Source organism: Canis aureus, chromosome 27 (assembly GCF_053574225.1).
Source record: "Canis aureus isolate CA01 chromosome 27, VMU_Caureus_v.1.0, whole genome shotgun sequence".
Classification (NCBI taxonomy): Eukaryota; Metazoa; Chordata; class Mammalia; order Carnivora; family Canidae; genus Canis; species Canis aureus.
This window is the reverse complement of record NC_135637.1, coordinates 11,627,487-11,655,176: the sequence shown is the minus strand read 5'-3', so window position 1 is coordinate 11,655,176 and position 27,690 is coordinate 11,627,487. Positions and strand designations below refer to the sequence as shown.

The window sequence follows — 27,690 nt, the reverse complement described above, 5'->3', positions numbered from 1 at the left end:
GAAAGGATAAAATGATTGAATAAGTGAAAAAAAAAAAAGGCCTAAAATGTGGCTCTGAAACAAAGCATGCCCTTGTCAGTCTTGTAACTTAACTCAAAGCTTCTTGGCATACTTAAGAGTTATTTATACAACAATCAGACATTTGAGAATTATGACAGATGAAGGTGCTGATAAAAATAATAGTTACCATGTATTGAGCTGTGTGCCAGGCTCTTTATTAGGAGCTGAGGATACAACAGTGAGCAAAACAGCCAAAATCCTTCCCCTAAAGTATGTTCAGACAAGTAAACAGCCTGTTGAGTGCTGTGATGGGCAAATGTTAAGTGTTATAGGAGAACGCAGGGCTCTCACAGGACCTAACCCCAGCTTGGAGATCAGCAAGGATAGAGAAACTGATATCTAAGTTGAGGGATGAAGGATTAGTACAATAGTTAGGGGGAAGGTGAATAAGGGAGGAGAATGTTCAGAAAAAAAGAACACTATATATAAAGGCTTGGGAGTCAGAGAGAGGAACAATAATTTAGGATGAACAAGTAGGTTATTATCCTGGAGTATGTCTGGGAAGTGTGAGAAGACGCTGAAGGCTTAGGCAGGGGCTTGGTTAGAAATCTGCAAACCACAGTGGGGCCTTTGAGCTTTACCCTTGTCAATAATTCAACCTCATCACAACCCCCTGAGGTAGGCATTGATATCCCCATATCATGCTGGGAGAAATTTCATGGAGGCCAAGTACCTTGCCAAAGATTATACTGCTAGAAAGGGTACAAATTATACTGTCAGAATTTGAATTCAGGCTGTTTGAGTAGTTTCAAGCTTTCTTCTAATGCAGTATTATTTTGGAATAGGTAACTTGAAAAATCTTCTATAAATACTTAGAAATGTTAAAAATATCTACAAATGCTTGATAAGGTGGAGCAAACATCTTTTCAAATCCAGAACTGAAATGAACTCAAGAAAGTAAGAGGAATGACCAGGGCCAGAAACAAAGGAGGACATTTTGTGGTTGCCCTTGGTGAAGGAAGCTGGAACACTCAATCTTGGTAATGGAGTGATTCTAATGTTCAGGCAGGGCAGAAGACAGAATGGAAAGTTAGAACTGAGAACTCCATAGAATCCAAGCTGTTTTTCAGCTTGGGAGCCTGGATGGAAAGGGTTAACACCAGGCCTGGAATGAAGCAAGCCAGTCTCAGAATGACCTTGGTTTCACATAGTAGTTTCCATGGGAACGGGAGAGTTAACATAAATGTGTGCGTTTCCTTTGTTGTATGGGGCAGCATGTGGTTTGGGGTGACTAGCACAGTATAAAAGACTAGTGGGGTGCTCGCTACAGAGAACATATACTAAAACTGGAACGATCCAGAAGATTAGCAATGGCTCCTGTGCAAGGATGACATGCAAATTCATGAAGCATTCCATATTCGTAAAAAAACAAAACTAGTGGTAGCTCTCTCCTGGACCCAAACCTAGTTCGGGGTGACATGGCTAAACACATCAAGAAGGTCAGAATCATCCGTAAATATGGGACTCGTTATAGCGCCTCCCTCAGGAAAATGGTGATGAAGATGGAATTAAGCCAGCCCGCCAAGTACACTTGCTCCTTCTGTGGCAAAATCAAGATGAAAAGATGAGTTGTGGGGATCTGGCATCATGGCTCTTGCCTGAAAATTGTAGCCAGTGGAGCCTGGACCTACAGCACTACTATCCTCACAGGAACGTCTGAAGGAATTGAAAGACAAGTAGAAGCTCTATCATTTGAAACACTGCTTGCCTATGATAAACAGGTTAACTTATGCATCAAAATTGCTTTGCTGTTAAATTTATTAATTAGATGTTCTGATTTTCATTGCATTAACTCTGCTTTCTCAAAAGAGGCTTGGAAATTAAAATCTTGTACTTTTATTGGAAAAGAAAAACTGGTGGTAAAAAGGAGCTGTGACTTTTCTGTATCACAGGGACCTATAGATACCTAAGGCTCTCATGGGTAACAGTCATACACACCCTAAATGGGAGAAGAGGCAACAGAGGCTGTGGCTGCTGGGCCTCTCAATGAGATGAAGATACTACAGTAGATGACATAGATGACAGCTTTTTTTTTTTTTTTTTTTTTGGTCCATGAGTCTGATGGCTAAACTAATCCGTAAATGCATGTGCTGCTGCAGAGGCAGCTGGAGGAAAGGGCCTGTCCTTTCCTCAGGCAGGTGTGGGGCTTGAATTTACCCTTACCTGCATGAACCGCCAAGCTGAGACAATAATTCAAAATTAGCTCCAAGTTTGTAATATTTCTAAAACACCTGGCAGAGCTAACTGCAAAGCCACTCTGGAGGGACACACCCTCCAACCTAGCTGCTGGGATTCAAAAGACAAAACTGTACTAAAGCTCACAATCTAAAAGTATAAACCTACAAGGAAACAATCAATCCCTAGGACTAAAGATCAGAAGATCTAAAAAAACCCAGTAGGACGGCACCTCCAGGAACTTCGGATACTAGAAATAAACCTATTAAATAAAATTTTAAAAATATTTTTGAAATAAGGATATCAAGGAGGAACTGAAAACAAAAGGCTAAGAAAAAGTAAAATAAAGCACAGTGAGTAAAAATAGACAAACATGAAAAAATAGTCATTGAAATTAAAAATTAAATGTCATAAACATAAGATTAGACACAGAGGATAAAAAGAATGAACTTGAAAACAGAGCTGAGGAAATTATTTAAAATTCATCACAGAGAGACAAAAAGATAAAAATATGAAGGCGAAGTCATGCAAAAGGGAACAGACATTCCCTGTTATTCCCCCAGGGATGTGATAAGTATGCCTAACATGTATCTAATAGCAGTCACTGGAGATCAGACTAAAAAGAACAGGGGAGAGAATATTTGAAGATATGTGGAATTTTCCTAGAATTAATGGAAGACAAAAAGCACAAATTCCAGCAAAGCAAATAAGACTAGTGACATTGGACAACACCAAAGACAAAGAAAAAATATTACAACTAATTATAGGGAGATATTACCAATATTTTTAATGATAATTAAACTGATAGAAGACCTTTCAACACAAGAGAAACCTGAAAGCAATGAGCAATCTATTATTTAAGGGGGGGAAAAAAAGATGGCTTACTTTACAGAGAGAAATACTACAAGAAAACAAAACAAAGAAATTTAATTTTAGGAAGAAGGAAACAGAATCCAGAAGGGAAGGGTCAACATACAAGCAGCAATGGTGAGAACTGTTAAATATGTGGGTAAATCTAAACAGGAAATGACTGTATAAAATAGTAATTATAAGTAATGACCACCCTGGCAACTGCTTTTAGAGATGAAGAAAAAAAAATGGAAATAAACTACCAGAGGATAACAACACACATGTAAAGCAGAAGAGGATGTTAAACTATTCTAAGGTCCTTGTATTGTTTGGGAGATGCTGATTAAATTTAGTGTTTGTTAAATCAGGAAAATAGACATTAAAAATTTAAGAGTAAACAGTATCAGAATAGAAGATAAAAAAGGAAATAAGGGGAATAAAGAAGATAAAAAGAAACAGTGCAATGAAGAGCAGGAAGAAGAAGCTCAGTAAACAGGATGCACAAAATAGAAAATAAATACCAATGTATCAATAATAAATAATCAAAGTAAATGTAAATGGGATTAAATTCACCAATTCAAAAGACAGAGTTTCAAACTGAATGAAGAAACCACCCACACAAGATCCAGCTATATGCCATTTTACGAGACACATGACAAAAGGGCATAGAAAACTGAAAGAAAACAGAAATAAAAAGAAGACCAAGCAATCTTAATCATAAGAAAGCTGGTGTACTTACGTTAATAGCAGACGAAATAAAAATCTTAGACCAAAAGCATTAGCAGGAATAAACAGAATAAAAAATAACGATAAAATTAATAATTTCCAAGAAAGTTTTTTAAAAACCTGGAATCTTTTTCCTAATTGTTGCAAAATAACATAAAATGCACCATCTTAACCATTTTTAAGTGTACAGTTAAGTACTAAGTACACTCACACTGTTGTGCAACAGATCTCCAGAACTTTTCATCTTGCAAAACTGAAACTCTATACCCATTAAACAACTCCCCATTCACCAGGAAGTTTTAAATGATACATTTGAGAAACTGGATCCCCAGTACCCAACAACTGGAAAAGACATTCTTTTTAAGATTGAGGCACTAAAAAAATTAGGTTGGCCTCCTATCTCTTCATGGTCACACTTAACCCTAGAAGACAGTGAAGCTATGCTTTGAAAATTCTCAAGGAAGATTTTATGTTCAAGTTAAACTGCTTTTTAAATATTTAAGGTAAGAAACTCATCAGGGAATATTGTTCTTGTGAGCTTTTTTGAGGATCCTCCTCGAGGACAAATCACAGACAATAAAAATTAGGAAAAGAGGCAGTGAAAGGATTGATAACGAGTACTGAATCTAATTACAGGTTGAACACTGAAAACAAAAGTGGCAATCAGGGTAATAGAACAGAATGTAAATGTTATGTGCCCTGACAATGTAGAAATGATACAAAAAACAGGGAAGGGAAAGGTAAAAGAAGGTGGAAGTTAGAATAAATAAGCTGATTTCCTCAATTTTTAATTGCTGGGGATGGGTGGGGGTAATGTCAAAGGATAATTTAAAGCTGATGAATCAAGTTATAAGTATATTAAAAGTATAAAGGCAAACTGTAAGAAGACACAATTGATTAAAATCAGGTGATAAAAGAAAGAGAAGGGAATGAGAAGGAAGAGGAAATATACTAATTTCATCACTGCTCCCAACAGGGATTAATAGATACTACCTATAGAAATGGATGATTAACAGTGGGGTTACAAATAGAACCACCAGAACAGAACCACAAGCCAGAAACACATACATGGAGAGGGAGAGAGAGAATGAGAAGACAAATGGGATTTTTTTTAATAGGCTTTAAAATCAAAAACTATACATAAAATGTACTAAGATCAAATATGTCTGCGTATCAATAGATATAAATGAGCTAAACTTACTTATTAAAACAAACCCTTCAGATTATATCACATACTCAAACCCAATTCAAGACCTATTCAGACACAGCTAAAAGAAGATAATTTTCAAAAAGCTAAAAGCAAAAGATGAGCAAAAGTACAGTAGGCAAATGTAAACAAAAGGAAGAAGACATTTTGTTAATATCATTGAATTCCACCACCAAAAAAGGCCTTTGTCTTTTTAGAGAGTAGAATAAAAGTATTGAGAACAAACTTTAGGCAGCCAATAAATAACTACTCATCCATTAACTCTCAGAAAATTTCTGGAAAACACATAAGCACATGTTTTACTTCTGGAGAGTGTAGAGAAAGAAGTAATTTCTACTCTTTCCCTTAAACAATTCTTCACAGTTTGAATTCTTACCAAGAGCGTGTTTTTACTTTTATAAGATAAAATGATCAATAAGAAATATTTCAATGAAATCAATAATTGTATTATATAATCTAAAATGAGTATTTTAGCTTTTCCCATATATTAGCAATTATATGTACTATGACATTTAATGATATATAATTTATAGAACTACTCCTAATAAACATGAAACTTTTCAAGATCCTATTCTACTTCCAGGTGACTACAAAATATTTATTTATTTATTTATTTATTTATTTATTTATTTATATATTTTTTAAAATTTTTATTTATTTATGATAGTCACACACAGAGAGAGAGAGAGAGGCAGAGTCACAGGCAGAGGGAGAAGCAGGCTCCATGCACCAGGAGCCCAATGTGGGATTCGATTCCGGGTCTCCAGGATCGCGCCCTGGGCCAAAGGCAGGCGCTAAACCACTGCGCCACCCAGGGATCCCTGTTTATTTATTTTTAAAGATTTTGTTTATTTATTTGAGAGAGAAAGTGAGTGGGGGAGAGGGAGAAGCAGACTCTCTACTGGGGAAGGAGCCCGACGCAGGGTTCTATCCCAGGACCCTGAGATCGTGACCTGAGCTGAAGGCAGACGCTTAACCGCTGAGCCACCTGGGCACTCCTAAAAGATTTAGATAAATGTAAATTATATATCTGGAGCTGTGATGCTCTAATTTTCAAACAGTTGTTAATATTCAAATTTATAACATGCAAACATGCAAGTATAACAGAAAGAAAATGTATTAACACTTCACTATAAAATTTCCTAAATATTTGAGTTGCCCATTAAAGCTAGATGTATAATGTATTTTTCAGTAGTCCTGCACTTCACCAATATACTGTATCTATGTAGTTTTGAGTGGTAAGTGCCTGAACATTATTTTTAACTTGTGTGTCTGGCTTCCCGCATGGAGCCTGCTTCTTCCTCTGCCTGTGTCTCTGCCTCTCTCTCTCTCTCTCTCTGTGTCTCTCATGAATAAATAAATAAAATCTTAAAAAAATAAATAAAAAATAATGTTCAAAGTAGAGAACAATTAAGAATTTCAGTTAATATGTACAAAGAGTTTATAATCAATGACATGACTAGCCTTTTTTTTTCAGTATACTTTTTATCACAAAAGGTTTCTGGATAAAAATAGAACTATAGATGGATGCAGGAGATGGACATATGGAGATAAACAAAATGAGCATTAAGCACTCACCAAACAGACTGAACTCAGACATTTAAAAAAACAACAGTTAATGCAAATATAGACAAGTCCTGCACTCTTTTTAAAAGATTTTTTTTAAGGGGAGCCTGGGTGGCTCAGTTGGTTGAGCATTTGACTCAGTTTCAGCTCAGGTTGTGATCTTGGGATCGTGAGATCAAACCCCATGGCAAGTTCCACATTCATCAGGAAGTCTGCTTGAGTTTCTCTCTCTCCCTCTGCCCCTCCCCCCTCCTGTGTGCATGCTCTCTCTAAATAAATAATCTTTAAAAACAGAGTTTTTATTGTGGTGAAATTTACATAAAATATACATAAAATAAAAATTACCACTTAAATCATTTTTAAGTGTCCAGTTGAGTGGCATTTGCACATTCACATTGTTGTGCAGCTGTCCCTATCCATCTCCAAATCTCTTTTCATTTTCCCAAACCAAAACTCTGTTCCCATTTAACACTTAACTTTCTGTTCCCCCTGCCCCTCACAACCACCATTCTACTTTATGTCTGTGAATGTGACTACTCCAAGTACCTCATATAAGTGGAATCATACAGTCTTTGTCTTTAGCAGTGTGAGGTTTCAACATGGCAGAAGACAGAGATGAAAATGTTGATAGGTACCCCCTCTGACTTGATGATATGTTATGTGGAAAGAACTGGAGAGTTGTATTATTTAGGAATGGTGGTAAAATAGTTACATCTCTTTGTGATGGGAGAAGTAGGTAGGGCTTCATATACAGAGAAATCTGGTTAAATCACATGAAAATGAGTTTCAGGTTTGGTTATATTATAATAAATGACTTTGTAGATTTTAAGATCTGGTATATGATTTATTTAGAAAACAATTTGGTTGAAAAGCAATAATATCCCTTCTAAAACTATCTTTAATAATTATAATGATAAATACTTTTTAAAAAAAGTTCTAACATATTAGTCATTGTTGCCAAGTGCCTTATATGTGTTATTTCATATAATCTTTATAACCCCCCTCTAAGAAGAGACTAGAGGCAGATGCTTAACTGCTTAAATGACTGAGCCACCCAGGCACCCCCATCTATATTGTTCTTAAATTGGGTTATCTTTTGTCTTTCTTGAATTTTTTCTCATTTCACCTATGAGTGTATGGACTCCAGAGAACAGAACTTGTCGCTTCCATTTCTTTTGTGATGGCAGTAGTGTGTAATGGAATGAGCAAGAGATGGGAAATAAGATAATACAGATGTCGGAGTCAAGCTCCAACTCTCTTATTGCCTATTAGTCTATTTGGATAAGTCACTAAACCTGTCTCAGACCCATGGCATTTTCTATAAAAACGATGTGATTTTTCACTGTGCTCTGTTGGATGGCATTCGTGAAGAATTTTATAGTTCCATAACTCAGGCACATGCAGTACAACCCACATTCAAGCCTAAAATTACTACACGGAGAGTGATAAAATAACAACTGCTAATGTCAGATGGTGGAGGCCATCTGATCTGGATTTATGGAGGGCATTTACCTTCTAACAGTTTTGCTTCAAAGTGGTGGTTAGAGTCAGCTTCCAAGCAACGGTATTTCATCACTTATCACAAGCTTTTGTAGTTTGCCCCTGGCCCTGCTCCCCAGCAAAGCAAGTCCATTAATCTAAAGTTAACTTGTCAGCACTCATTGGCAGACTGTGAGCTTTTACCTGGCCACAGAAGAATGTGACTTCATATTTATACCTCTGATATGCATCAGATTTAAAGCAAAAATCTAATCTAACTGCACTTGTGATCTCAGCCTAAACTCTTCTCCTTCTCTCTTCCCCCCAATAATTTGACAAAACAAACACCATAAATTAAACAAAAATTGCATAGGTCATATTACTCTTTTTTGTGGAATTATATCAAAATAATAATAATAATAATAATAATAATAATAATAATAATATGCTTTCTATAAATTACCCAAGTAAAATATTCAGAATTCTAACTAGTATATCCAAATAAGATGGGATGCTGAAAGTACTGCAAAACCAAATTCACTTACTTGACATTTCTGACGCAACTGTCGTAGTTCTTTTATAACTGGGGCTAGAGCTGACTTCTTTTCAGATACCAATGAATTCAGTTTTTTTACCTGTCATTTAAACAAAATTGATGAGATTTTAAAAAAGAATTCAAAAGAACAAAAATAACTACATGCATAAATATATTTATTATAGTGTTATATAAGAGAGTAAAAAAACTGTAAATTACTTCAAAACCAAATAATGGGGAAATGATTTAGTAAATGTTTCAGTAAGATGGAATAGCATTTAACTATTCAAAATGTCAATTATTAAGACCATAAACCATATAAGAAAATATTTGTAATCTAACACTGAATGATAAAAACAAATTAGAAAGTTCCATCTACAATCATGTTGTATTATTTTAAAAATATGTAATTATGTAGGTTATACAGTATATACATAACATAATGAAGTGATATTCAAAATATATAATAACCCAAAGGATATAAGTAATGACCAATCAAAATGGACACCAGCCATAGAGACTAATGGGGTCTTGAAGGCCTCTGCTGTGTTAAATGTTAATCTTTTTAGGACTCAGATTGTAGTGAGATCCTGAGGGTTCTGGGCAAGTGGCCAATGTGGAAAAAACAGGTGCAAGTGGGCATTCTAAGAGTCTGAGGCAGCAGCTATTTACCAATAAGGAAGGAAAGATTTCAACATTGTAATGTCTGATGAAGCTGCATCAATGCATTCAGGCTGAACACACATTCAGCTCCAAATATGGAAAGATACTAAGGACATATACAAAAATGAAGTAATTTTATTAGTTAGGGTGGTATGATTTGGGAAAACTTATTTTTTATCTTAAATATTTCCTTAATGTTCTGTGACTTTTACATACTTAAAAACCAAAAAGATAAGGCAGGCATTTCAATACATAATTCAATATGATATTTAATAAACTCATGTTTCCTTGGAAAAAAAGCCCTGCAAAATGCATAAATTATGACAAGTTAAACAAATCATTAGAATGGAAGCATTCAGAAGTGATTGATAGAAACAGATGAAAGAATATAAAGTAAACAATGTGCAGAAATGAAAATTTGAATGTTTCATTAAAAACAAAACACAAAAACATCTGCCTCTAGCTACACACACACACACAAAAAAAAACCCTAAAGTATAATCGGGATGCCTGGGTGGCTCAGTTGGTTAAGTGCTTTCAGCTCAAGTCATGATCCCTGCATCTTGGGATCAAGTCTTCCTCTCCCTCTGCTTCTCCCTGCCCCCATCAAACTCTCAAATAAATAAATAAAATCTTTAAACAAGTGTAATCACCATTTCAGACATGTCGTCGAGTGTTCGGCCTTTCATCTCATCAACTTCGGTCTTCAGTGCAGACACTCGTTCTAGTTCTTCCTGGGTGTAACTATATCCAGATATACCCTTTTTATCTTCAATGGTTTGCTGCAAGTAAAGAATAAAAATAGGTGTAAAAAATGGAGTCTACAAAATGGGTGTCAAAACCTTGATGATTCCATAAGAAGTGTATAGATTTAATACTTAACAATGTCTTATAAATAAGACAAATTGGCTTAGAATCATAAAGAATAATTTTTATTGACTTCAACAATAATTACATACCTTTATATATTTTTCTTAGATTTTATTTATTTATTCATGAGAGACAGAGAGAGAGAGAGAGGCAGAGATATAGGCATAGGGAGAAGCAGGCTCCTCACAGGGAGCCCGATGTGGGACTCAATCCCGGACCTCAGGATCATGTCCTGGGCCAAAAGCAAACGCTCAACCACTGAGCCACCCAGGTATCCCCATACCCTTATGTGTAATAAAGTTGCACTAAATTTTACTTTGGTAACCTCAGGTGCATAGTAAGTATTTCTAATTTTAGCACTCAATAAATATTTGGTGACTGAATTCTCAAATAATCAATATACTTATATTCATTCACCCATCCAATATATTTTTTAAAGACTTTATTTATTTATTTATTCATTCATGAGAGAGAGAGAGAGAGAGAAGGGAAGGCAGAGACACAGGCAGAGGGAGAAGCAGGCCACATGCAGGGAGCCCTATGTGGGACTCGATCCTGGGACTCCAGGATCATGCCCTGGGCTGAAGGCAGTGCTAAACCACTGAGCCACCTGGGCTGCCCTCCAATATTTATTATATACCTAAATGTGCTGAGCATAGTTCTAAGCGCCAGATATACTGCAGTGAACAAAACAGGAGGAAAAAAACCCAACTCTCTCACAGAGCTTACTTCTGGTGAGAGTAAACAAGCAATATGTAGACAAGTAAAACAGAGTGTGAGGTGAGAGTGGGATTGGAATCTTAAATAACAGTGTGGTTAGAGAAGGTCTTCCTGAGAAAATGACATCTGAGCAAAGCCCGAATGAAGTGAGGGAGCAAGTCATACAGATATCCAGGAGATCAGCAAGTGTAAAAGATGTGCGGTAGGAGCAAATCTGTCCTTTCCAAGAAATAGCCAGGAGACTGGTGGAGTTGAAAACAAAGTGAGAATGAGGTTAGGGGGCAGGGATCATATAGGACTCAGATGGTTTGCTGGAACAGTCTCAGTTAGTCTATTGTCCTTTGCATTTTCAAAAGTGTCCTACTTTAGATGATAAATTATATGGTTACTTTATTTTTAGGCCAATGAAAGAGTTTGGGTTTGTTTTAAATGAACTGGGAGGCTTGTTGGGCAGTTTAGAATAAAGGAATTTTTAAATGGCCACTTCAACATCTGTGCTGAGATCAAACTATAGAGGGACAAAGGAAGCCAGTTAGAAGACTACTCCAATAATTCAGGTTTGAGATAATGGTAGCATGAATCAGATGGTGGTGGTGAAGGTAATGAGAAGTGGTTGTGTATCTATTTTAAAGACAACAAAATATTAGAGCAGATTAGATGTAGGGTGTGAGGGAAAATGAAAGATAAAGAATGACTAAAGTTTCTGGCCTGCAAAACTGAGGGGATGGAGCTGCCATTTGTTGAAATGAGAAAGACCTGGTAAGACAAGGTTTGAGGGAGTAATGAAGACTAGAAATTTAGTTTTGGACATGTTAAAAATTTGAAATGTCCAGTAGATATCCAAAAAGAGGTCAAGATGTTATAGAATGGGATTTAGGAAGGAATCTAAAAGAGATATAAAGTTGGGAGTTGTCTGCATAGATAAGGTCTTTAAAGTCTTGAGACAGGATAAGATCACCAAGGGAGTGAAAGAAGAGATCCAAGGGCTAAGCTTGAGGAACTCCAATATTTAGACCTTGGAGAGAAATGAGAAGAACTCAGCCACTGAGTAGGAATAGGAGTGCTAGTAAGGGAGAAGAACAAGGAAAGTAGTTTACTAGAAGATAAGTAAAGGAAGAGGGAGTGATCAACTATGTCAAACACTGCTAATAGGCCAAGTAGGAAATGGACCAAGAATTGCTCACTGGGGATCCCTGGGTGGCGCAGCGGTTTAGCGCCTGCCTTTGGCCCAGGGCGCGATCCTGAAGACCCGGGATCGAATCCCACATTGGGCTCCCGGTGCATGGAGCCTGCTTCTCCCTCTGCCTATGTCTCTGCCCCTCTCTCTCTCTCTCTCAGTGACTATCATAAATAAATAAAAATTAAAAAAAAATTGCTCACTGGATTTAGCAATGTGAGGTACTGGTGATCTTGATAAGAGAAATTTTGGTGAAATGACCTGATTGGAGAGAGTTCAAAAGAGGCTGGAAAAACCAAAAGGAGAGGGGGGAATGGAAGAAGAGTTGGAATTTGGGGCTGCCAATAAAATTGAGACTCCTAAGAAAGGAATAGAGGGAACTATAAAGTATTAGCCCCAAATTCTGTATGTAATTTCCACTTTGGGCATTACCAAATCCTGACCTGTGCACAAGGAGGGTAAGACTCCTAGTAACCAAATGGAGATCAATAGATGGGTGACTAAAAAAGCTGGGCAAAGATTTCAGTATCTCATAGTGCTAGAGAGACAGAGGTAGGAATTCAAGACTAGTCAATAGCTCCAGACTATTAGCTGAAATCCCAGAAAGGCTACTCCTGAGGAGTATGGGTTATAATTATTTTTTTTTAAATTTTTTTTTAATTTATTTTTTATTGGTGTTCAATTTACTAACATACAGAATAACACCCAGTGCCCGTCACCCATTCACTCCCACCCCCCGCCCTCCTCCCCTTCTACCACCCCTAGTTCGTTTCCCAGAGTTTACAGTCTTTACGTTCTGCCTCCCTTTCTGATATTTCCCACACATTTCTTCTCCCTTCCCTTATATTCCTTCACTATTATTTATATTCCCCAAATGAATGAGAACATATAATGTTTGTCCTTCTCCGACTGACTTACTTCACTCAGCATAATACCCTCCAGTTCCATCCACGTTGAAGCAAATGGTGGGTATTTGTCATTTCTAATAGCTGAGTAATATTCCATTGTATACATAAACCACATCTTCTTTATCCATTCATCTTTCGTTGGACACCGAGGCTCCTTCCACAGTTTGGCTATCGTGGCCATTGCTGCTAGAAACATCGGGGTGCAGGTGTCCCGGCGTTTCATTGCATCTGTATCTTTGGGGTAAATCCCCAACAGTGCAATTGCTGGGTCGTAGGGCAGGTATATTTTTAACTGTTTGAGGAACCTCCACACAGTTTTCCAGAGTGGCTGCACCAGTTCACATTCCCACCAACAGTGTAAGAGGGTTCCCTTTTCTCCGCATCCTCTCCAACATTTGTTGTTTCCTGCCTTGTTAATTTTCCCCATTCTCACTGGTGTGAGGTGGTATCTCATTGTAGTTTTGATTTGTATTTCCCTGATGGCAAGTGATGCAGAACATTTTCTCATATGCATGTTGGCCATGTCTATGTCTTCCTCTGTGAGATTTCTGTTCATGTCTTTTGCCCATTTCATGATTGGATTGTTTGTTTCTTTGGTGTTGAGTTTAATAAGTTCTTTATAGATCTTGGAAACTAGCCCTTTATCTGATATGTCATTTGCAAATATCTTCTCCCATTCTGTAGGTTGTCTTTGAGTTTTGTTGACTGTATCCTTTGCTGTGCAAAAGCTTCTTATCTTGATGAAGTCCCAATAGTTCATTTTTGCTTTTGTTTCTTTTGCCTTCGTGGATGTATCTTGCAAGAAGTTACTATGGCCGAGTTCAAAAAGGGTGTTGCCTGTGTTCTTCTCTAGGATTTTGATGGAATCTTGTCTCACATTTAGATCTTTCATCCATTTTGAGTTTATCTTGGTGTATGGTGAAAGAGAGTGGTCTAGTTTCATTCTTCTGCATGTGGATGTCCAATTTTCCCAGCACCATTTATTGAAGAGACTGTCTTTCTTCCAATGGATAGTCTTTCCTCCTTTATCGAATATTAGTTGCCCATAAAGTTCAGGGTCCACTTCTGGATTCTCTATTCTGTTCCACTGATCTATGTGTCTGTTTTTGTGCCAGTACCACACTGTCTTGATGACCACAGCTTTGTAGTACAACCTGAAATCTGGCATTGTGATGCCCCCAGATATGGTTTTCTTTTTTAAAATTCCCCTGGCTATTCGGGGTCTTTTCTGATTCCACACAAATCTTAAAATAATTTGTTCTAACTCTCTGAAGAAAGTCCATGGTATTTTGATAGGGATTGCATTAAACGTGTATATTGCCCTGGGTAACATTGACATTTTCACAATATTAATTCTTCCAATCCATGAGCATGGAATATTTTTCCATCTCTTTGTGTCTTCCTCAATTTCTTTCAGAAGTGTTCTATAGTTTTGAGGGTATAGATCCTTTACATCTTTGGTTAGGTTTATTCCTAGGTATCTTATGCTTTTGGGTGCAATTGTAAATGGGATTGACTCCTTAATTTCTCTTTCTTCAGTCTCATTGTTAGAGTATAGAAATGCCACTGACTTCTGGGCATTGATTTTGTATCCTGCCACGCTACCGAATTGCTGTATGAGTTCTAGCAATCTTGGGGTGGAGACTTTTGGGTTTTCTATGTACAGTATCATGTCATCGGCGAAGAGGGAGAGTTTGACTTCTTCTTTGCCAATTTGAATGCCTTTAATGTCTTTTTGTTGTCTGATTGCTGAGGCTAGGACTTCCAGTACTATGTTGAACAGCAGTGGTGAGAGTGGACATCCCTGTCTTGTTCCTGATCTTAGGGGAAAGGCTCCTAGTGCTTCCCCATTGAGAATGATATTTGCTGTGGGCTTTTCATAGATGGCTTTTAAGATGTCGAGGAATGTTCCCTCTATCCCTACACTCTGAAGAGTTTTGATCAAGAATGGATGCTGTATTTTGTCAAATGCTTTCTCTGCATCCAATGAGAGGATCATATGGTTCTTGGTTTTTCTCTTGCTGATATGATGAATCACATTGATTGTTTTACGGGTGTTGAACCAGCCTTGTGTCCCAGGGATAAATCCTACTTGGTCATGGTGAATAATTTTCTTAATGTACTGTTGGATCCTATTGGCCAGTATCTTGTTGAGAATTTTTGCATCCATGTTCATCAGGGATATTGGTCTGTAATTCTCCTTTTTGGTGGGGTCTTTGTCTGGCTTTGGAATTAAGGTGATGCTGGCTTCATAGAACGAATTTGGAAGTACTCCATCTCTTTCTATCTTTCCAAACAGCTTTAGGAGAATAGGTATGATTTCTTCTTTAAACGTTTGATAAAATTCCCCTGGGAAGCCATCTGGCCCTGGACTCTTGTGTCTTTGGAGGTTTTTGATGACTGCTTCAATTTCCTCCCTGGTTATTGGCCTGTTCAGGTTTTCTATTTCTTCCTGTTCCAGTTTTGGTAGTTTGTGGCTTTCCAGGAATGCGTCCATTTCTTCTAGATTGCCTAATTTATTGGCGTATAGCTGTTCATAATATGTTTTTAAAATCGTTTGTATTTCCTTGGTGTTGGTAGTGATCTCTCCTTTCTCATTCATGATTTTATTAATTTGAGTCTTCTCTCTCTTCTTTTTAATAAGGCTGGCTAATGGTTTATCTATCTTATTAATTCTTTCAAAGAACCAACTCCTGGTTCTGTTGATCTGTTCCACAGTTCTTCTGGTCTCGATTTCGTTGAGTTCTGCTCGAATCTTTATTAACTCCCTTCTTCTCTTGGGTGTAGGATCTATTTGCTGTTTTTTCTCTAGCTCCTTTATGTGTAAGGTTAGCTTTTGTATTTGAGTTCTTTCCAGTTTTTGAATGGATGCTTGTATTGCGATGTATTTCCCCCTTAGGACTGCTTTTGCTGCATCCCAAAGATTTTGAACGGGTGTATCTTCATTCTCATTAGTTTCCATGAATCTTTTTAATTCTTCCTTAATTTCCTGGTTGACCCTTTTATCTTTTAGCAGGATGGTCCTTAACCTCCACGTGTTTGAGGTCCTTCCAAACTTCTTGTTGTGATTTAGTTCTAATTTCAAGGCATTATGGTCCGAGAATATGCAGGGGACAATCCCAATCTTTTGGTATCGGTTCAGACCCGATTTGTGTCCCAATATGTGGTCTATTCTGGAGAAAGTTCCATGTGCGCTTGAGAAGAATGTGTATTCAGTTGAGTTTGGATGTAAAGTTCTGTAGATATCTGTGAAATCCATCTGGTCCAGTGTATCATTTAAAGCTCTCGTTTCTTTGGAGATGTTGTGCTTAGAAGACCTATCGAGTATAGAAAGAGCTAGATTGAAGTCACCAAGTATAAGTGTATTATTATCTAAGTATTTCTTCACTTTGGTTAATAATTGATTTATATATTTGGCAGCTCCCACATTCGGAGCATATATATTGAGGATTGTTAAGTCCTCTTGTTGAATAGATCCTTTAAGTATGATATAGTGTCCCTCTTCATCTCTCAATACAGTCTTTGGGGTAAATTTTAGTTTATCTGATATAAGGATGGCTACCCCTGCTTTCTTTTGAGGACCATTCGAATGGTAAATAGTTCTCCAACCTTTTATTTTCAGGCTGTAGGTGTCCTTCTGTCTAAAATGAGTCTCTTGTAGACAGCAAATAGATGGGTCCTGCTTTTTTATCCAGTCTGAAACCCTGCGCCTTTTGATGGGGTCATTAAGCCCGTTCACATTCAGAGTTACTATTGAGAGATATGAGTTTAGTGTCATCATGATACCTATTCAGTCTTTGTTTTTGTGGACTGTTCCACTGAACTTCTTCTTAAAGGGGAATTTTAAGAGTCCCCCTTAAAATTTCTTGCAGAGCTGGTTTGGAGGTCACATATTCTTTTAGTTGCTGCCTGTCTTGGAAGCTCTTTATCTCTCCTTCCATTTTGAATGAGAGCCTTGCTGGATAAAGTATTCTTGGTTGCATGTTCTTCTCATTTAGGACCCTGAATATATCCTGCCAGCCCTTTCTGGCCTGCCAGGTCTCTGTGGAGAGGTCTGCTGTTACCCTAATACTCCTCCCCATAAAAGTCAGGGATTTCTTGTCTCTTGCTGCTTTAAGGATCTTCTCCTTATCTTTGGAATTTGCAAGCTTCACAATGAAATGTCGAGGTGTTGAACGGTTTTTATTGATTTTAGGGGGGGATCTCTCTATTTCCTGGATCTGAATGCCTGTTTCCCTTCCCAGATTAGGAAAGTTTTCAGCTAGAATTTGTTCAAATACATATTCTGGCCCTCTGTCCCTTTCGGCGCCCTCGGGAACCCCAATTAAACGTAGGTTTTTCTTCCTCAGGCTGTCGTTTATTTCCCTTAATCTATCTTCATGGTCTTTTAATTGTTTGTCTCTTTTTTCCTCAGTTTCCCTCTTTGCTATCAACTTGTCTTCTAGGTCACTCACTCATTCTTCCACCTCGTTAACCCTCGTCGTTAGGACTTCTAGTTTGGATTGCATCTCATTCAATTGATTTTTAATTTCTGCCTGATTAGCTCTAAATTCTTCAGTCATGAAGTCTCTTGAGTCCTTTATACTTTTTTCTAGAGCCACCAGTAGCTGTATAATAGTGCTTCTGAATTGGCTTTCTGACATTGAATTGTAATCCAGATTTTGTAACTCTGTGGGAGAGAGGACTGTTTCTGATTCTTTCTTTTGAGGTGAGGTTTTCCTTCTAGTCATTTTGCTCAGTGCAGAGTGGCCAAAAGCAAGTTGTATTGGGAAAAAGAGAAAAAGAGAGGAGAGAAAGAAGGAAAGAAAAGAGAAAGAGAAAAAAAAATGGGGAAGAGAAAAAAAAACGAAAGAAAAAAAAAAGAAGAAAAAGAGAAAGAAAAAGAAAGGAGAAAAAAAGGGGGGGTGGGGGAGGAAACAAATCAAAAAGCAAAACAAAACAAAACAAAACAAAACAAAACAAAACAAAAAAACAACAACAAAAAAAAGAACCACAGGGGAGTATCTTCTGATTCTGTGTACTTTAAGTCCCTTGGCTTCTCCTGGAAGTTGTCCCTCTAGCTGGTCTTCTGGGGGAGGGGCCTGTTGTGCTGATTTTCAGGTGTTAGCAGTTGGGGGAGCTGCTGTGCCCCTGCCTGGTGCAGGGCTCAGTGGGGGTTGTTTGCCCCGTGAGGCCGCAGGAGGAACAGCCCCAGTGGCGGGGCAGCTCTGGAAACCTGGATTCAGCTCCGGCAGGAACTCCGTCTGCAGGGCCTGGAGGCTCCGGGCGGGGCCGCTGATCTGCTCAGCTCGGGGCTGGAGCGTCCTTGCTGTCCTGGGCCCTCCCGGTCTCTGCCTGTCCCGGGGGAGGCGGGATCCTGGGCTGTGTCCCGGCGCCCTGTGCTCCGGTGCCTGCGCTGGTGGATTCGCGCTCCCGGGCCGCGCAACCCCCTCCACGGAGCCGCCGCCCGAGCCCCTCCGAGCTGCTCCTGGAACCGCGCAGGCCCCTCTGCACGGAGCCTCTTCCTCTGCCCGAGCCCCTCCAAGCTGCTCCCGGGGCCGCGCAGCCCCCTCCGCGGAGCCGCCGCCCGAGCCCCTCCGAGCTGCTCCTGGAACCGCGCAGGCCCCTCCGCACGGAGCCTCTTCCTCTGCCCGAGCCCCTCCGAGCTGCTCCCGGGGCCGCGCAGCCCCCTCCGCGGAGCCGCCGCCCGAGCCCCTCCGAGCTGCTCCGGGTCCCGCCGGGTCCCGCCGAGCGCGCTGCAGCCCTTAGGGAGCTCGGCGCACTCTCCTGGGCGCGGAGTTGCTGTTACTGTCCCGGGGAGCCCGAGGGCATCCCCGCCCTCCTGGGTCCTGCTCCAACTCCCTGCGAGCCCCTTTGCGCCCGGGAAGGTCGGTGCAGCTCCTGCGTCTCCGGGACGGGGCTCTCCTGTCCTGGGGACACTCGCCCCGGCCCCAGCCCGGCTTCTCGCGGGGCCCCTCCCCCTTGGAGGCCTTTGTTTCTTTATTTCTTTTTCCCCGTCTTCCTACCTTGATAGAAGCGCGAACTCTTCTCACTGTTGCATTCCAGCTGGTCTCTCTTTAAATCTCAGGCCGAATTCATAGATTTTCAGGATAATTTGAAGGTTTTCTAGGTAGTTTGGTGGAGACAGGTGATTTGGAGACCCTACTCTTCCGCCATCTTGCTCCTCCCCCCGCCATCTTGCTCCTCCCCCAATTTTTTTAAAAATTTTTATTTATTTATGATAGTCACAGAGAGAGAAAGAGAGGGGCACAGACATAGGCAGAGGGAGAGGGAGAAGCAGGCTCCATGCACCGGGAGCCCGATGTGGGATTCGATCCCGGGTCTCCAGGATCACGCCCTGGGCCAAAGGCAGGCGCCAAACCACTGCGCCACCCAGGGATCCCTAGGAGTATGGGTTATAATCTAAGAGTAAGAGCTAGGTGCTAAATGTAAGGACTACTTCCTAGGACTAGAGTTTCTGATACAGGTATAAGGGCTGCATTTTAGGAATAAGAGAAAACTGGAAAAATATCAGCTCTAACAAAACTGAATCAAGATTATCTATGAGGAAAAAAATCAAACACTTCCTTTTAAGGATAAAGGAAGTGTTTCCAGAACCTGACATTCAATGAAAAAGTACTAGGTAAGCAAAGTAACAGGAACAAATGTCTGACAATCAAGAGAAAAAAATACAGATTAATAGAAATGGACACTCAGATGAATTTATCAGACAGGACATTAAAAAAAGCTGTGATTATTATATTTAAGACAATAAATGAAAAGTTGGGGAATGTTACAAATAACTGGGATCTATAAAATAGAATCAAATGGAAATTCTAGAACTGAGATACATAATAAGTAATATTCAGAATTCAATATATGGATTACATAGCAGATTAGACACAGAAGATTAATGAAGTAGAAGATAGCACAGCAGAAAAAAAATTCAGATTAAGTCACAGAGAGCAAAAATAATGGAAAATGGAGGGCAGCAAAACAGGGGTGCCTGGGTAGCTCAGTCTGTTATGCAGCTGACTCTTGATTTCAGCTCAGATCATGATCTCAGGATCCTGGGAAGCAAGCCTCACCATTGGCTTCATGCTGAGCACTCTCTCTCCCTCACCCTCTGCCCATCCCTCCCCACTCATGCTCTCTCCTTCTCTAAAAATAAATAAATAAATTTAAAAAAAAAAGCAAAACACAAAATCCATAATAAACATGGTAAATAGTGAAAAAGCCTAACACACACAAAAAAGCCTAACACATATGTAGTTGTCACTGTAGCTCAAGGAAAGAAGAGGATGGGATTATAATATTTAAAGAAATACTGGCTGAGAACTTTCCAAAAACTGACAAAAGACATTAAAACCATAATTTAAGAAGCTTCACAGACCCTAAGACAGATAATAATAAAAAAAAACTAGGAATATCATAGTAAAATTGCTAGAAAACCAAAGACAGGAAAAAAAAATCTTACCAACCAGATAGTAACATACTACCTTAAAAAACAAGCAATAACGGAAGCCAGCAGCCAATGGAATTAAATCTTTAAAGTACTGAAAGAAAATAACTGCCACCCTAGAATTCTATATTTAGTGAAAATGTGCTTCAAAATGAAGGTGCAATAAAAATGTTTTAAGAAAAATAAAAATTGAGAGGATTTATCACCAGCAGACCCACACTAAATGAAATACTAAAAATGAGATCCTAGTAGAATAATGATGATGATGATACAGGAAGGAAGGAAAGAGTCATGAAGCAGGTACATAAAAATATTAAAATAATATTTAATATTATATTTAATAATATTGAATTATTATATTTAATAATACTTGAATCCCACATAATATTATTATATTTATGTGGGATTCAAGTTGTATTTAGAATTTAAAAGTATATATCCACAATAGCACAAAATATGAGAAAGAAGTAAATGGAATCAAAGTATTATAAATTTCTTACATTGGCTAGGATACAGTAAAATAGGGAAGACTGTACTCAGCCAAAGATGGATGTTATAGTTTCTGGATAAGCATTCAAGAACAACAGGGATACCAAAAAGAAACTATAACCAGTAAGCTGAAAGAAGGGAAACATGGAAGATAAAAATACTTGAGTAATACAACTTTCAAAGGGAAGAAAGGAGAAAAAAATGAATGAAGAACTAATGGAACAAATAGAAAACTTTGAAAAACCAGTAATTACATTAAATGTAAAGAGATTAAATACTTCAGTGAAAAGAAAAAGATTGCTGGATAGAACTAGAGTGTACAATGCTAAGCGAAATAAGTCAGAGAAAGACAAATACCATATGATTTCACTCATACATGGAATTTAAGAAACCAAACAGATGAACATAGGAAAAGGGAAGGAAAAATAAAATAAGATAAAAACGGGGAGGGAGGCAAACCATAAGAGACTCTTAACAATAGGGAACAAACCGAAGGTTGCTAGAGGGGAAGCGGGTGAAGGAATAGGGTAAATGGTAATGGGCACTAAGGAGGGCACTTGTAATGAGCACTGGGTGTTAAATGCAAATGATGAATCACTAAATTCTACCCCTGAAATTAATACTACATTTTATGTTAACTGACTACAATTTAAATAAATTCTTAGCAGAAAAAAAAGACAAAGATTGCCACACTATATAAAAATATAAAGCTAGCTATATATTTCTTATAAAATACATACAATAATTATAAATATGGAGAAAGGTTGAAAGGATGTAAAAGATATGTGTCTTTTAAACATTAACTAGAAGAAAGTTTGGCTGTATTAATAACAGATTAGTATATTATGAGAGATATATATTATGAAAGATTTAAAAAAAAGGGTATTTCCTAATTATCAAAGGGCCAATTTAACAGGAAGGTAATGATACTAGATTTGTATGGACTAATAACATAATCTCAGGATATTTGCAGTGATACTGCGGGTGCTCTGTCCTGATTTGCTTACAGGGCCAGTGTACTATCCCTTAACTGTTGTGAGAATTGACTATTAATGGCTTATAGTTATCCCTTCTTCAAAATGTGCCCTTGGCTGAGCAGGAATTGCATCACACCACCTTCTGGGTCCATAGCACACGACTGACTGACAGCGGGGTACAAAAGGGTAATTTTCTTGCCTAAAGACAAGACTAACTTTGTGATGCAATTTGTATTCCAGAGCTCCTCGTGAGATCAGACTGAAACTGGACTCCAAATGAATCCACTTTTCCTCACTGCTTCATTCTGGTTCCTCACTTCCTTTCTCCTAAGAGCACTCTCTGACTTAATCATGTGCAGAGGAATAAGAATTCTTGTTTTAGGTTCTGTTTCTAGAGAACCTGACTGAACTATAAAAATGGGCTTCTAGAGTAGGATTGCTCACTGGCTGAAGGAGCTCCATCGCTGGTGGCAGGGTGAATAGCGTTAGACCCATACATGTTATAGCAGTACAATTGTTAATACTTGTGGTGAACTGAGGCAGAGTGTAAGTGGAAGGTGACTATAGTGGTTGTGAGAATGGAAAGCTCAGATCTCCTTCAGGAGAACCTGCTAAAAACAGACTTGACTGCCATAACTGCTTCCACTATCAGGCTCCTACGAAGTCCATGCTTCCCCCAGGCTGTTCCTAGAATGACTGAGCATGGCAATAGTACGAAGGCTGGCCTGTTCCTGCCTGACAGGGCACTCCTCTAGTGGGTGACTGGTTTGGGAACTCCCCTTTATCCAGACTAAAACTTTCCTAAAATTGTGCAGCAGTCTGAGGCTCTTCCTATACAATCCTCCTTCCTTTTCTCTCCCTTCACGGGTGTCAGACTTCTACTAGGGTTTAATGGTTTTCCTTGCCTCCTCTTGCTCCCTTTATCTTTCACAGTATTTACTCCAGCAAATCTCTTGTACATCTAATCCCATCTTTGCATCTGCTTCTTGAACCATCACAGGGATGCACTAGCTGGTACAATGTTGCTGGTGTTTAAGAAGTATGCAGAAATAATAACTATAAGGACTGCGGATCTGGGGTGGATGTTGCTAAGCTCCATTTATAGTTGAAGAGATAAAATTATGGGCTCAAATATATTAATCAATAATTTTTTAAAAGATTTTATTTATTTATTTGTGACAGAGAGGGAGAGAGGCAGAGGGAGAAGCAGGCTCCATGCAGGGAGCCCAAGGTGGGACTCAATCCCGAGTCTCTAGGATCACAACCCAGGGTGAAGGTGGCACTAAACCGCTGGGCCACTGGGGCTGCCCTATTAATCAATAATTTAAAGCAAAGTGATAAGGTCAGAAAACCTTCTTTGGAGCTGTAAAGAAACTCTCATTTCCTTTTTTTTTAAATAATAAATTTATTTTTTATTGGTGTTCAATTTGCCAACATACAGAATAACACCCAGTGCTCATCCCGTCAAGTGCCCCCATCAGCGCCCGTCACCCATTCACCCCCACCCCCCGCCCTCCTCCCCTTCCACCACCCCTAGTTCGTTTCCCAGAGTTAGGAGTCTTTATGTTCTGTCTCCCTTTCTGGTATTTCCTACCCATTTCTTCTCCTTTCCCTTCTATTCCCTTTCATTATTATTTATATTCCCCAAATGAATGAGAACATATAATGTTTGTCCTTCTCCGATGAAACCCTCATTTCCTATGGCTGAAGGGCAAAGGTAGCTGAAAACCAGGCACACAACTTAATTGTTACCAGGGCAAAACTTCAGAGAAGTCTGAATATATTCTAGGCCAAAGCCAGGGCTTTGAGAAAGGGTACTGAGTCTGGGATGGAATACCTGCATAGACTCACCTGAGAACCTTGAACCTCTAGATTATCTTATATCCTCTGGGCAGTGGCAAGAGGCTTAGCTTGTTGGTCAGGGGCCTAGGAGAAGTAGGTGCCTGGATTGGAAGACTGGGGACAAGAAGGTCTGGGGAAGAGGCACGCAGATAGACCTACCAGAGTAATACACTAAGTGTAAAGATCTTTTCTCTTTTCATTGTATGCTAATGGCCACTAGAGAATGTCCAAAGCAGAAGAGAGCACTAAACAACCAAGTGGAAAGGATGATTTGGCCAGTAGACAGCAGGCCACCCAGTGCTTAGACAATGGGCTCATGAACATAATGGCTATGCTGGCAGAGATGGAGGCTAAGCTAGGGCCAAATAGCACAGGCTCCCTCTCACAGTGCCCATCTAGCTACTCCCACTGCCAAATGTCTGACCCGGCAAAAACAGAGACCAATCCTGAGTTCTAAATATGGAATCATACCTTGAGAAAACCAATCATCTTTCTGTCTCGAAAAGGACAACATTTCATCCTGACTTGGACTGACTGGCCCATATTCTGGGCAAGTATTTGCTTTTCTTTCCCATAATATTTCAGCCAGCATCACTATCCAAGGGCTCAGAGTATCTGGTCTACTGATGTGGAATTCCACATAATATCATTCAGACCATGGGATTACTTTATGGCAAAGGGGATATGGTGGTGGACACAGGACCATGGGATTCAGTCACTGTGCCAGATACCATACCATCCAGGAAGCTAATAGCCTGATAGACTGGTAGAAGGGCCTTGTGAAGGTACAACTGAGGTACAGCTTAGAGGCCTCACAGGCCTGTGAGGTTGATTTCTATTCTTCAAGATAGAGTATACATTTTAAACCAATGCCCACCACTTGGTGCTGTGTAGCAAACAGAAAGAACACATGGGTCTTGGAACTACGGAATGAAAGTATAAGTGTCACCACTCACTAGGATGCCCACTTATACACTTAGGAAATTATGTTTCCCTTCCTGACACTTTTAGGCTCTGTAGGTGTAGATGTTCTGTCTTCCAGAGTGGGTATGCTTTCACCAGATGCACATTAAAAGGCCTTTAAATTTAATGCTCTGGCTATACCATCTTGTCACTTGGGCTCTTCATGCCCATAGACCAGCAGGCAAAAAAAAAAAAGTTATAGTGATAGGAATACTAATGCTATACAAATACTGCTATATAATAAGGGCAGATAGGAATATGTTTGGCACTCAGGTGATCTATTAGGGCTTATGTGGGTACTCCTATGCCCAGTTTTAACAATAAATGAGTAAGTACAGCAACCACAGCCTGCTAAGGTCATAGTTCATAGAGTCTCCCACCTTTTAAAGATAAGGTACTGGGTCATCCCATCAAGAAAGTCATTTAAACCAGTCAAGGTGCTAACCAAACATGAGGGAAATCTAGAATGGATGATAAAGGAAGAAGACATTGAGTATTACTATGCTCTTGGGATGAAATGTAGCAATGAGAGTTTCCATTTGTCCTATTAATCTTCCTCCTACAAATTTTCCTAGAAATTGTGACCAACCAGAATCCTTTAGAAGCTATTCCTAAATGGAGTCAATTTGACATGAGAAACAGGTAGATCCCAGCATTATAAGGGGTGGGTTGTAATGGATGTTGTTGGTGCCTCACTCAGACCTCATCTGCAACCTGCCATGACTTGTTGACTGCTAAAGGTTCACAACTACCCCCTCGTCCAGGGGATGCTCTGCCATTGCGCTAGGGGGTTACTCTCTCCGCCACAGCCAATGACTGATACAGGAGTATAAAAGGCCAGCCCCTTTGTCTCAAGATGGAATCAACTTCACGCTGCAATTTGTGCTCCAAAGTTCCTCACAGAATCAAAATGAAGCTGTCTAGTCAGGACTACATCCCTGCTTGGCTCTTTTCTCCTGCTGTATCTGCTTATCTCACCCCCCTTCTTCTGAAGGCACTCCCTCCCTCAATAAACCACTTGTACAAAGTATTCCCTTTTCAGGCTCCACTTCTAGGGAACCCAACTTAAAAAATGTAAAGAAAAACCGATGGAACTAAAAAAAGAAGCAGACAAAGCAATAATCATAGAGATTTTAACACACCCCTTTCAATAACTAATGAAACAAGCAGACAAAAATATCAATAGGAATATGTAAGATTTGAATATTGTGGTTAACATACTTGACTGAATTGACATATAGAGAACACCATCCCCAACCACTGCAGAATACACATTCTTCTCAACTGCACTGGGACAATTACCAAAATAGACCATATGCTGGACCATAATGCAACACTCAACAAATTTTAAAGGACTAAAACTGCACAGAATGTTCTCTGGTCACAGTGGAAATAAGGTAGAAGTCAATAACAGAAAGGTAACTAGAAAATGCTTGTTTTTTTTTTTTTAAACTTTTAAAACAATTTATTTATTTATGATAGTCACAGAGAGAGAGAGAGAGAGAGAGAGAGAGAGAGAGGCAGAGACACAGGCAGAGGGAGAAGCAGGCCCCATGCACCGGGAGCCTGACATGGGAATCGATCCCGGGTCTCCAGGATCGCGCCCTGGGCCAAAGGCAGGTGCCAAACCGCTGCGCCACCCAGGGATCCCGAAAATGCTTGGTTTTTTTAAGCAATAATCCATAGATCAAAAAATCATTATGGAAATTAGAAAATATTTTTGAAGTAAACAATAACACAATTACTACCTATCAATTTTGAAAGTAGTGTCATTAGATTCATGGCTTAGGGACGCCTGGGTGGCTCAGTGGTTGAGTCTGCCTTTGGCTCCTGGAGTTGCGGGATCAAGTCCCATATTGGGCTCCTTGTGGGGAGCCTGCTTTTCCCTCTGCCTGTGTCTCTGCCTCTCTTTCTCTCTGTTTGTCATAAATAAATAAATAAAATCTTAAAAAAAAATTCATGGCTGATGCACAGTAAATTAAGTTTTCTATCTTACATTCTCTAGAAACAAACAATATTCAACAGCATGAGACAGAAAGTTCATATTGCCAGCTAATCAACAACTGGTTGAAACTTCATTCACATCTCCCAGATTAATGCTAGTTGGTAAACCAACATCCTGATAAAATAATTTCCTCATGGGTAAAAGGAACAAAAATCTAAATCAAGAAAATTCTGAGGATCTGGCATCCACAATGAAAGGTTTTGTTGTCAGAGAGGCTACTCTGGGCTTAACTTTTTTCTGACGACCAAGGCACAAATGCATAAAGAACAAGCCTGGAGGCAAACTTCCATATGGTACCTTCCCTAGATATTTCTTCCTAGAGCTCCACAGAAATAGCTGCTTAGAAATTTCTGCCCAGCAGGCCATGATAAATAAATATTTTACAGTCACTCTCTTGGTATGATCATTATTGCTACTTGGAATTCAATCTCTATTAATTACCCCAAAGACAGCACAATGAAAAAGCTAGTGCTTACTGCTACATTAAAAAATAAATTAAAATAAATAAATAAAAAAATAAATAAATCAGGGGGCACCTGAGTGGTTCAGTTCCTTAAGCATTAGACTCTTGGTTTTGGCCCAGGTCACGATCTCAGAGTCATGAGAGCAAGCCCCACATCGGGCTCTGAGCTCAGCACAGAGCCTGCTTGAAATTCTCTCCCTTTCCCTCTGCCCCTCCCACTGCTTATGAACATGTACACATCTTTCTAAAATCAAATAAATAAGATCTTTAAAATAAATAAGCTTATATGATACCTCTGTAATTATTCAGAGAACATTAATAATTTTTTAGTGCTTTCAGTAAAAACAATGACCTCAGTATATAGTTATTACCCATAAACCTCCTGTCATTTATATTTCTAGCATCCCAAGATAATATTGTATTACCAGTTGATGTTGAATATTTTCATGACGTTGCTTAAGAAGTTCTTCTGTCCTCTGTAAGAGACCGAATTCAGCTTTAAATCCAGCTATTATTTGATGCTTCTTTTTGAAAACTGTACTCTTGCTTCGAAGTTTACTGACATATCGTTTGAA

The 27,690-nt window shown here is 39.1% G+C and overlaps 1 protein-coding gene, 1 long non-coding RNA gene and 1 other non-coding gene across 13 annotated transcripts in view; 2 read left to right on the top strand and 1 right to left on the bottom strand.

The window, feature by feature from the left end:
• Positions 1–27,690, bottom strand: part of IFT81 (intraflagellar transport 81) — a 112,802-nt gene that overhangs the window by 38,094 nt on the left and 47,018 nt on the right. For all 11 annotated transcript variants that reach the window (XR_013366498.1, XM_077875558.1, XM_077875567.1 and 8 more), the window contains exons 12-14: positions 27,541–27,690; positions 9,914–10,042; positions 8,608–8,697 (exon numbers count right to left, since the gene is read on the bottom strand). Coding sequence is in view for 10 of the 11 variants with exons in the window: in XM_077875558.1 (XP_077731684.1) it covers positions 8,608–8,697; positions 9,914–10,042; positions 27,541–27,690 (369 nt within the window). In the remaining variant the exon portion in view is untranslated. The remainder of the gene's footprint in view (positions 1–8,607; positions 8,698–9,913; positions 10,043–27,540) is intronic.
• On the top strand, positions 1,083–27,679 carry LOC144299828 (uncharacterized). Its single transcript, XR_013366500.1, has 2 exons — positions 1,083–4,313; positions 27,517–27,679. It is a non-coding gene; the product is annotated as an uncharacterized LOC144299828 (long non-coding RNA).
• On the top strand, positions 1,318–1,422 carry LOC144300084 (U6 spliceosomal RNA). Its single transcript, XR_013366725.1, has one exon. It is a non-coding gene; the product is annotated as a U6 spliceosomal RNA (small nuclear RNA).